Source organism: Colias philodice, chromosome 9, assembly GCF_061535455.1.
Source record: "Colias philodice isolate Cphi_HAF_F1 chromosome 9, ilColPhil1 Martin Lab GWU primary, whole genome shotgun sequence".
Classification (NCBI taxonomy): Eukaryota; Metazoa; Arthropoda; class Insecta; order Lepidoptera; family Pieridae; genus Colias; species Colias philodice.
In genome coordinates, this window is record NC_143094.1 from 12,461,396 (window position 1) to 12,474,126 (window position 12,731).

Genomic DNA, 12,731 nt, shown 5'->3' on the forward strand with positions numbered 1-12,731 from the left:
ATGCAATATAATAGCAATGATTTCCAAATCATTGATAATTTGTTTAAAATGTACCATTTAAATTTTAATTGTTAACTTTAATGTTTAAACTTTCAGCTTTCTATTTATTTGATTAGTTAGTTTCAAACTAGGTACTATCTTATTTTTATCTCGTCCGATTCTAATTGGAACCAAAACATATATAAAAATCACACTATCTTATTAATGCGATATCATAATAAAATACCAGCTATGTATCTAGTTTTGCAATCGAACATTTTTTTTACATTTTTAATTGTTTTTTGATGTGACAACCCTAAATCCTAGATGTAAATAGTCGTACACCGTTATTTCCCGGGCAGAGGATCTTCTTGCAAACCAGTTGCATCTAGTTATACCATATCCGATGATCGCTTGTAACCACCACTCATATGGACAGACTGGAGTGCCTATGACATGAGTATAGCTAGAGGATTAATAATTGTAGGCTGTGTGTATGTGTACTGTGTAGTAGTTGTTATATGTCAGTAAAATTAATAATATTTGTCCAATCGTTTAATAAAGACTACGTTCATATGTGTCTTTTTTAAGGAAGTCTTTATTTATTCTTAGCGCATTTTCACACTTTTTCCTGTGGAGAGAAAATAGAGCAAATTCGGTTCCAACCGCTCTCTGACAGATCACTGAATGGTCGCAGAATCGCTCAAAATAGTAGAGAACATTGTGATACAACACAATATCAAATAGATTGCCAACTATGATTTGCAAATACAACAGAATTTGAAACGAGATGCTCTTGAAAGATGAAACTTACATAGTTCCATTTAACTTTGCACACAATAACTTAAAAATACATACCTAGGTTATGATTTTTAATTCAATTAAAATTTAAAATATATTATTGAAATGTTAATTTTATTTTATTACAGATTTCCTCTTAGATAATAAATTTTATTAAAGCTTTAAAAGCTTAAAATCAAATAAGCTGCTTCAAATTATACAAATCTTATTTTTTTATTTAATGTAAACTTATCTGTATTCAGCATCAAGATAATAAAAAGGTTATCTTTCTTTAATAATTAGATATATGTACAATTAGCTTTCCGCCCGCGGCTTCGCCCGCGTTTTCAAAGAAAAACCCGTTCCCGTAGGATTTCCGGGATAAAACCTATCCTATGTCCTTTCTCGAGTATCAAAATATCTCTATACCAAATTTCATGCAAATTGGTTCAGTAGTTAAGGCGTGATTGAGTAACAGACAGACAGACAGAGTTACTTTCGCATTTATAATTATATTATATATATGTACAATGTAGGTACATTACCTAATTGTAGTATGTACAATAATAACATATCTACCTGTCTTTCAAGAAAAATTGAAACACTCGGATATTTAAACTTACATTTTATATTTATTTGAAAATAAAATAAAAATAAAGTCTTGCTAAGGATTCCTACATACATTTACAACAAACAAAATAATATAGTTTTTACTTGTTTATAAACATAGGTATAGGTAGGTACTCATATAGTGTAGGGTGCGCAGGCGCACTGTTTTGCGGTTTCCCATCGGTTTTTATTACAACTCGAAGCGGCGGGAATCCTATTTACTTCTGTATCGTATTATGTTTAGTTGGGGATAAATATTGGATACTTTATTCAATAAACTGACTACATTGCAAAACGTTCGCGGGGAATATTCAATAAGATACGTAATCTATACTAATATTATAAAGCTGAAGAGTTTGTTTGTTTGAACGCGCTAATCTCAGGTACTACTAATCCGATTTGAAAAATTCTTTCGGTGTTAGATAGCCCATTTATCGAGGAAGGCTATAGGCTATATATCAAACTCAAACTCAAACATTTATTTGTTCAATTAGACTTCTTTTAGAAGCTCTTTCGTATCGTCAATACTTATTTTTAACAATTACCACCGATTCGGTAAGCAGTATCTATGGAGAAGAACCGGCAAGAAACTCATCATCCCGTTATGACTAACAGGAGCGGAGCCACACGGGTGAAATCGCGGGGCGCAGCTAGTATTCAATAAGATGCGTAATAATAAATATATCGATGTTGAGTTAAATTACTCAATATATTGAGAAATATACTTACGCCCACGCTACTTCGACTCAAGTAATTTATAGGTACCTATAGACTGATATAACAAGCTGGCACATAGATAGTACTTCACTTCAATGGTTTAGGCTTTATTTAAAGCTTGAACTATAGTAGAGCCATTTTAATAGGCAACATTTGACAGTTCAACAAAATTCAACAACGTAACCTAGTAACGACAACATAGAATAACATGATATTTCGTTTTGTTAGAACTGCACATTTGCTTAACTTTTTTCAATTACGATTACATATTTATTATAATAATGACCGATATAAGTAATTTTAGGATTTGATTTTACTGATAAACCATTCTAAACATAATAAACAATTTCTGATTTAAAGAACTGACGTCGCTACAATTTTGTGTCAATTAACCTTTTTTCTTTTTAAATACCAGAGACGTTACTCTAAAAATCGAAATAAGACATCTAGAATCGAATGCATTGATTACTTGGGAATAAAAATTATCAAAAATTATTGACATGTGTTTCAAGTTCGATTGACAAATGTTTCAAGTCCGTATCGATTAATTCACTTTAATCGATGTTTTTATGCAGGTTACCACCCTATGAAGATAAAATTGATAGACGTCAAATGTTGCCTATTAAATTGGCTCCACTATAACACAACAAAATAAATAAACACAAATCATTATATTTGTCGATAGGTACAGATGTATGTATAGGTTCTATGTTGGTTTTCACTTTTCACGGAATATCTATTATCTATGATTATATTATGTGGTCTGCTTATTAGGAAACCCAACTTGAACTCACATATAGGTATACAAAGAAGTAAGAACCATGGGCATTGCATTTAATATTTCATGATAGGTATGTACATACAAGCGTCTACCCTTTTTTTTTAAGTGGGGAAATCTTGTATAGATACCCACGGCCTCCGGGGAAGACGAAGAGGCCGTGGGTTATGTCGGATTTCTATACCGACCAAAACCCCACTGTGTGGCGATAACGTTTCTGGAAGACATTTTAATATCTGGATTTCTAGACAAGTGCGTGACAAGTCTATAAAAAGTTTTTTCACAAGGCATATGGCCCAGTAATCGGTTCATTGATCCCTTGCATATTCAATATGATGCAATATAACGATGTAATGAAATTGACATTTTTACATATGTTTTTCACGCAACAAACGGACAATTCCTTGTTTTTTATATACATTCCATCAAGTTAATGTAGTGGACGGGGAATTGATGAATATTTATGCGTTTTTGAAATATTTATCTTAATTATGATGTTACTGGTTGGTGAACGCGCTAATTGCGAATTTGCGACAATGAATTAGAAGTAGGAAGGTAAATACTAGGTACAATACAATTTTCGGGCCTAAAACTTGTTTTATCAGTACTGTTTTGTTTTAGAATTATTACTTGAAATAAAATGATGAATTGTCACTTTAACTGCGAAAAATCATTAATATCGAGCGATATAATGCAAAAATCGTCAAGACCTCAACAGAAGCTCTTAGTACGTATTACAGCATAAGCTCGTCGACGTTGCCAAACTCTGCCAGACTGCCACACGGGCCAGATATTTTGTATTACATTAAACTTAACCAGGCCACAACTGTACTTATCACGTATTATTATAATACAGATATATGAATAGTCACTCACTCCGATTACCGATGTTGCGTGACATTTAAGGAAACGACACAAGCGGAACGACACACATTTTTCCGGCGTGTTACATTCTTGAAATATTTCCGAACGAGTCATAATTGTGTCACTCGCCATGTGAACTTATTGACATTACATTTGTACTAAATTTTTGTATCATTATTAAGAGCTAAAGATATTTGTAATTGTAAAGATATATTCTACAACATAACTCTACACTCTACAGCGTCAACAAAGAGGAGCTATGATCTTATTCTGTATTGTTTGGTTTCTTGGATAGAATCATGTGATATAGCTTTTTTAACTAGTAGATTATAATTTTAATTGTAAAAATACTTAAACGTAATATAATTAGATACTACTTGATAAGCATGGCATACCATAGTAAAAACATACCGTCTTGATACGTCTGTGCTTGATACACATAATTTTATGCTACAAATTTTATAATATTCCTAGCTTCCAAACATACACTTTCGCATGATTTTCTGAGTACTTCCAATATTTGATTTTTTGAGTTTCATTTCTTGATATGTAATAGTACCTAACCTCTCTATTCCTCTGTAACTCTTTGCATAATAAATTCTATTCTATTCTATAAGTACTTATTTATTATTAAAAATCTATGAATATAGGAACTTTGCTATTTCTGTGTTTATTAAAGCGCGACAAATAGCACACAAATTACATTGATCTGATAAAGCCAAGCAAGTGGTACGAAATGATGCGTGTAACATTAGCTTGTAGATAAATCTAGATATATGTATTAGTTAGATGATTATCTGTTAATAAATTTAATACTCCATTTAATGCAATTTTTATTAAAATAAACTAAGAGAGGTGCTATTATTAGTCTACGTTATCTACGTAAGTGAAGATAGTAAAATTAGGGGGTTAATTTTAAAATGTCTTTGCATGTGCATATTTAGACAACATTAATTTATTTAAACTTAGGTTGTTTTGGCAGTCCTTTAATATGTGTTGGCATGATCAGTTACTGGATTTAGTGGACATAACTAACCCTACCATTGAGGGAAGAATGTTCAATTAAAAGAGTCAATAATTATTCTACTACTGAAAAGGTTCCTACCAGATACTTTCTCTCAGCGGTAATAGTTTTTTTACAATGCTGAAATTGAATTATCATAATCCATTAAATACATCACGAAAATTTTAAGATGAACCTAGATGCAATCATAACTAGGTAAACAACAATAAACCAATGGATAGACATATTTATCTGATATACAGTTCCGTTTTTCCATACGTACGTAATTAGTAAAGAAAATTGTATTGCTCTAGTACAGTCTAGAGACGCGTTTTTATAACTATCTTTCCGAGCCGATGTTTTGCTTAATAATCGGTATAATCGGTTCATTCGAGCGAATCTGACGTTGATTTATCGATATCTAGATTAATGGGTCTATGTCTATGAAGTTAACAGGTGTCCGTGCCAATTACGTATTGTAATTAAATCTTTGATGGCATGCGTTATTTCTAGCATACGAAAATATAGAAAATGGACGACTGATGATTAAAATTCAATCCTTTTTGCTCATTTTCCGTTTGCAATAAGTTATATCAAGAAAGCAGGCTTGTTTTATTATGCTAAACAATTTGTCTCATTTTGCTGCAGATTAAAAACAATATTGAACTAAAAATACAAAAATATTCAATACCAAATAATGTAGATCTTAGGTACTACTGCTTACGCATATTTAAGAAAAGTCGTTACTTTTTGAAATTGTTATGTGACTTTTTTATTACCTAATATTGTTATTAGAATTACAGTAACATTTTTTTGTTTCAGTGAGGGCCTTTTCACGAGTCCAGTGAATGCGTCCCCGGTGGACTACGCAAAGGTAATTATTGTTATTTTTTTATTAAAATAATGTCTTATATAAACTGTTTTTTTTTAAGATTTAATGGCTTGGCTTATAAATTGTAAAAAAATATTGACACTAGATGGCGTAACGCGCAAGGTTCTTGTGGTTATACAGCCTGTGTGGTCGTAACCAAAACATTAAAGCGGTTCCGACAGCTGCGGATAGATGGCGCTATTTACAAAATGACCAAACATACGAATGAATGAGCTTTGTAAAAACATTCGGAACCGTTAATTACACATTAAGTTGATGTTTTGTGTTCTGTGTAAACAATGGATTTACGTGGTAGTTACATGGTTTTTATGAGATGATTGGTGTTGTATTCAAAATACTTAAGCCCACAATTACATTCACTTTATGTTAGGTTTATTCATAATGCCTGCATTGAGTAGGTACCATTTCATTAACAAGCATGAATGGTAATGGTAAAGTATTATAACATTAAAAAAATTAACATTGTTAGGTTTCAGGCCGGAGGCCCTTCGTTAGTTAAAATATTATCGTATCTATTTGTACCTATCATAGAAATGATTTTTATTAAATTTGGCTTTGAAGAATCCAACCACACATAAGAGATGAAAGCACACGCACACAATGTGCGCAAATATTAGTGACCTCCCTTATGTCATCACTATCAGAAAGCTCTTATCTTAAAAATGAATTAGTGATAAAACTTTCAAAGGAAAAATAATCTCCATCTATTTTTGCGTAAAGCTATTCTTAGCCGCCATTTTAATAATAGCTTAAATCTATAGTCTATAGGTATTCTATTTCCACGTGATTAGCAACCTTCAACATTAACGACCTTCACGCCGCCAATTATCCGAAACATTGACAATAAAACGATGATACACGCTTTTTGCAACCGAAACGCACGGCCAATCGGTGATTAACCATCGTCGATTATAATATCAATAGTGTTCAAGTGTTTTGGCACGCAACCAGTGTCACTAACCTCAGCGTCCTTGCAATGATAACCAGTTTAGTGGTTGGTTCTCACAATTACCGGTTCATACTGCGCTTTGACAGACTGCATAGATTGTTTTGATAGGCGTAAACTAGATGGCGCTGTGAAAGTTTGCGATGTCGAAATAGCCGCTTAGTAAACTTAGATTAAACTTATAAAATTTTATTAGAGGTTAAACTTAAATTTTTAAATGTTAAGGAGTCGTGCATGTATGAAATTATTTGTTGACTGTATTTAAAATTTCATAATCTTCTTCAATTATTACATCATTAATATTTTAGATGAAGACAAGCATATTGTAGATAAGAAATATGGACCAAGCTTTCCTAAAACCTTATTTGTTGTTAAAGTTAAACTTTAATTATGTACATCGTCTCAAACTTTTTGGTCTGTGTAGCGCATGTCGCGTGACGGTCGGCTGCCGAGTAGGTATAAAACAGTGTTCGGAAAGTTTCACTTTTACAGTGGTTTCATAAAACCACACAACATTTTTATTTTTTTATGATTTCGCTACACAGAAAAAAATTTGACAGACACACCAACTTATAGGTCACATCATAAAATTAGCACAGGTAAATAATACGAAATAAAGAATTGAATAATATGTGAACGTGGTGAATAAAAACTATTTATAAAAAAAATCAACATCAAATATGTACCTATAAGAAAAGCTTCACTCATTTTTATTATGTTTCAATTTTCTTTCAATTATATGTAACCATTTTAACTTCAACATCGTCATCATCAACAGATTTTTGCTCTCTCTGCATAGATGTCCTAATATTCCAGTTTTTGCTTCGACCATGGTAGAAAACATACCGTTAGCAGAACCTAGCTAAATAAACAAATACATCATTATATATTATCATTTTTCTGCTTTAATTGGCCAATATTGAAATCCATTTATCTATTCCGGACAGGAAAACTTATTTCCTCATCCTATACGATACTTAACAAGTAAACATGATGGGAAAAATCAAGTGGTTTGCTCGTATTAAATCGACATAAATACAAAATAAATATATGGTTTGTAAACCATCGGGAAGCATATCAGATATGATTACGATAATCAGCAAATAAAATATTATACGAGAGTATTCAATTACATATCTACATAAAAACGTTAGCACAAGCATTGCGCTGTTTTTATTTGTAGCACACGACAAATAAGTTTTGTTTCATTAACCTATTATTTTAATTAAAATTAATAATAACGTATCTCCAGGTCAGTAAAAAAGATTATGAAAAATTTGTACATATCGCAAATGATTGTGTGAATAGTGTTAAAATTTGAAAATTCACAAGATTTTTATGTATTAGGTACAATCTAATAATTTATTTCAAACTGGAGATGAACCGAAAATATACAATAGAATTTATTCAACATCTCCTTCTTTGAAATACAATCTATTTCCTAGGGTCTAGTATTCACTATTATTCAAATTGATACCCGATATTTATTCCATAGAAATTATAATACCCCTTTTCATTTCGTGGGATTGAACTTGTGAACTCTTTATCTGTTGACAATGCGTGAAAATGGTTAAAAATATCAAGTTTCTTGTACAATAGAATCTATTCAAGAGGACAAAACAAGAATCATTGGCTGTTTCTAAAATTAGCTAGAAGCTTTTTATTACACGCTTTTAATTAGCTTCACCTGTATGTTTGTAACCGACTTCTTTGGGCGCGATTATGACCCACTTTAAACGGCCAGATTTCGTTCAAACTTTGTAGATTTATTGAGGACCGATGACAATACACTAATTTGATAAAAATTTTCTATTTTTTAGTTCGGTTTTCTATAAAAAGCGTGTTTTTTAGTTTTTTTAAACTATTATTATTATTTTGTGTGAAAATTACTTCACATGAATGTAAACGTCCATTTATATTTTATATTATGTATTTAAAATTATTTGTTGTCTTAATTAAATTGTCAGAAGAAATTCTTTATTAAAAGTGAAACAAGATTAGTTCCCTATTTATATGTTTAAATTTTCATGAGCCGATTTTTTTATGTTTAATTAAAAAAATTGTACTACATAGTTGTAAACTAGATTCTAAACCAGTTAAAAATTATTGAACCTTTATTTCAAAATCTCAAATATATCTTGCTGTCCACAGGCTAGAATTAAGATTTATCTCAATTCATATTATTTATAGTTGTTTTATTACACTAATTTATATAATTTAATGTCTGATGCTTAAAAATTAAAAATATCTGAAGTTTTCAAACATTTAACACATAGCTTTAAATTTAAACCGATTGACAACTGAAAACCACAATAGAATATTATTCAAACAAAAATAACTATGTACTTATTTAGAAAATTCCCACATTTAATTTAAGTAACGTCGGTTAATAAAAAAATCTCATCGCTTACTCATGAGTCAACCTCACACGTTTTGAATGTATTAAATCAAATTTTAATACCATCATTATAAAGGCCATCGGAGGCATTGAAGACAAATGTCATAAGAGCAAGGCATTCAATGTGACCATAATAGATTTGAATCCACGTTAGAATCAGATACTATCTGTGTACCAAATATTTGTATGCTAGCCTCTTACTCACTGTGCTTGAGAATTTATGCGTTTATGATTTAGTCATATTTTGTAGATATATTATGGATTTAGTATTAATTTGTACATCTAATAACTAATTGTTATTAATTTGTTTATGTCATAAGTGTTTAAAAGTTATCAAAGTGACGAAGTTACGTAAAAAAATATTTTTGGGTTTTATTTATTTCAAACAATCAAATTGAAAATAAAAAGCACTTGGTATATATAGTTTATCTTAAAATAGTTCAGCATATTTTTTATTACTACACCTATTGAAAATAATCTTGATCTTTTGGACCGTAAAATCCATCTAAACAGAATCGTATAAGTATGAAGAAAAAAATTTCGAGCACCTTCCGTTCTCACAGTGCGTACATCCAAGTTACGTCCAAGATCTTTTGTTAAATATTTAAATTAAAGATTAATCTCCCATAAGATAGTTCAGTGACCCGCATTCAAAGGACCCAATTTGACCATATTCATAGAACGCAGCTATAATATTAGAGCCCCTTTTTGATGTAAAACAGTTGTAAACAATGAGAAACGTGAAAGACCGTCGTTTCAAGGATATTAAAATGAGGGTATACGGGATAAAGGGATTCCATCTGCTTTTGTTGATATTAATATGTGATTATAATTATTATAATGTCCTGTTTATTGGATTTTTGGTGGGATGCATTTTTTATAGTTCGCTTGTGTTTTGGTTTGGTAGAGAAAAAGTAAATAAGGAAAAATGCTACTACATATAAGTACCTAAAATATCATCAATTTATATAATACTAGCGGTCCGCCCCGGTTTCGCCCGTGGTACATATGAAAAATAGATGTTGGCCGATTCTCAGACTTACCCGATATGCACAGAAAATTTGATGAGAATCGGTCCACCCGTTTCGGAGGAGTATGCAGACTAACATTGTGACACGAGAATTTTATATATAAGAAGATGTAGCTCTTTCTTTTAGTCATACATTTTGTGACTATTTTGATTACTTTAAAGGCTTTTTAAGGCTATTGACCCGTTGAATTTTACAACTGTGTAAAGGTCTATTTTTACTAGGGCTAGTAAGAAGGTGATTTAACAAACGATTTTTCAATTTTTATTTTTTTTTAACAATTTTTCTCTATGGTAAAGATACCCCACTTCTCAGTTGTACACCTGCACGAGATATAGACGGTCATAACTGCAAGAGAAAATTGATTGCCTACATTTCACCATAAAAGGTAGCTCTTTGTCTCTACCCGTTAATTAAATAAATACACAATGTCACACAAACGAGCTTAAAAGGTACCATTACAGCAATCTTCATATCTTAAACACCGCTATCACGCTTGAGCAAGTTGTATCATCTAATGTTTTCTCACGAAGGAATTTCATATGCTTTAATATAATGCCTTTGTGGTGCCGATATGCTGCAATTGTTTTTGTTAAATACCGCTTCTGTAGTTGTTTACAATTTTGTGAGATTGTTTAATGTGAACACTTTTCACATTTACAACACAAGCTTTTGTTTTAAGTAAACGAATGAAGTAATAATATTAGATAGTAGATGTACTCCGCGGTTTTACCTGTATTGCTCCACTTCTGTTGATCTTAGCGTCATGATGATTATATGTACCTAAGTTTAGCCTATATGTTGACCCCACCTATTAGTAAACTTCATGCAAAATTTGTACTAAATTCATGCAGTGCTTTTTGAGTTTAGCCCGGACATACATAAACAGACGAAATCATAAAAACTATATTTTGAGCTTCCATAATATCGAGTTTAGATCAACTTCATTGTACATATTGTATACTTACTTTTAAATAGGTAATAATTTGGAAAGTCATCGAATTCCTAGAGCATATACGAATGTGTTATTAATTAGAAATAGATAAGTGCAATCTAATCAGTAATCTATAATGTGATTAGACATGCGTATATTGTACATTTGAAATGTGATAAAGGTTTGCCAATACTTTAGTGATAATGACAAATTATTCGCAAATCGCAACAAAACCTATGGGCACACCCCGGACACTCCATACAAAATGATCGTTTTGACAGTCACACTGTAGAGACTGCAAATGTGTGTGTTAACGCTTTATGGTTGGCACATTTGTGACTAGCGTAAAAAAAAATTCGCGTTTTTCTGATGAAATACATCCGTAAACAGCACAATATCTAACCATTTTCTATTAAAAACGATAATCACAAATCCAAAATAATAAAATTACTTTAAGTCAATTTGATTAATGTTGTCAATCTTCGTTGCGTATCGTCCTTGCAGAAAAATATGGCCCATTTTATGTCTGATCGCGCGGGGGTGAGGTAAGTTTAATTTTGGCGGGAGGCGGAGAGTGTCCGTTCTGTAGCGTTTAGCTACTATTATGTATTCTGTGCTATGGGATTGATTTTTATAATAATTATATAGTTATGTATCGTAATATTAATATCGAACATAAGTAGTTTCTTTAGTGGATACGATTTCTAAATATGTACAATGTACATAGGCAAATTTTAATACATTTAATTTTTTTATTTTAATAGAATACCTTTACTTATTTTCCACCGTATTTAGTCATATTGACATTACTCAATTGAAGTATTCCTTACATCATAAATGTAACACATAAAAAAAGAAACAATGACGAAAAATATACATTCCTATGTCAGCTTAGTGCACGATCGACGCGTGTGACTCATTGAGGGTCAAACACACAAACTCATCATTTGTGATGTATGGATCGGACATTATAAAAAAAAGTGTTTTTTTTATATAGCCCGGGAGTTTAAATTAAGGAAATAAATTGTAAATTCGTTTGAAAATTGGGATTGAGGCTTATTTGGATTTCGGACATTCCGAAAATGTGTAACTGTTATGATGAAATGTTATTATTTCTTTCTTGAATATATATTTTAATCTTTATACTAATTATAATTTTCATTTCAATAACTGAGTTAACCGTTCTTGATTATTCTCAATTAAAACGGTTTTCTAAGCTGGAAACTTTATTTTGTTATGTTAGCTGAAACTTGGTAGGTACCTAGAGATTTCAAGTCTCTCATATTATACTTATCTCTATAACATATATTATTTGATAAATGTAACATAGTCATTCACATACAATACCTATAATACGAATTTAACTGATATTCACCTGTTAGTGCAAAAGACTTCAACGGTAGTACGAATCCATGTAAGTAACGAACATTTTTGATGAAAAATAGTCGTTTGGAATTGAAACTTCTTCAGGCGCGTTGAGACTTGATAGAAAAATTTCCAGGTAGCGTCATGGCAATACCGTCCTATACCTATGAATCTTGCCAAAGAAGTTTCACTTCTAACACGTATGCTCGGCACACACGCTCTTTTTTTGAATTTGTCGTGTATGTACCTATAATATATTTTATTTTAAAATTTCACATACAAGCATGTCCTAACTTGTTATCATTGACTAGTTTTATTTAATACTGCTATGCGATATGCCTCAGTAAGTCAGTAATTCCATTAGTATATTTACATTTAAAATATCATAAAAAGATATTAATCTATGTTCTAGAACATCATGGAATGTCGAAAACAGTG

At 31.2% G+C, this 12,731-nt stretch overlaps 1 protein-coding gene across 1 annotated transcript in view; it reads left to right on the forward strand.

Annotated features, from left to right (window-relative positions):
- Nucleotides 1-12,731, forward strand: part of Traf4 (TNF receptor associated factor 4) — a 72,585-nt gene that overhangs the window by 4,262 nt on the left and 55,592 nt on the right. Inside the window, exon 2 of the mRNA XM_089699554.1 lies at nucleotides 5,553-5,604. Within this exon, the coding sequence (XP_089555680.1) occupies nucleotides 5,553-5,604 (52 nt within the window). The remainder of the gene's footprint in view (nucleotides 1-5,552; nucleotides 5,605-12,731) is intronic.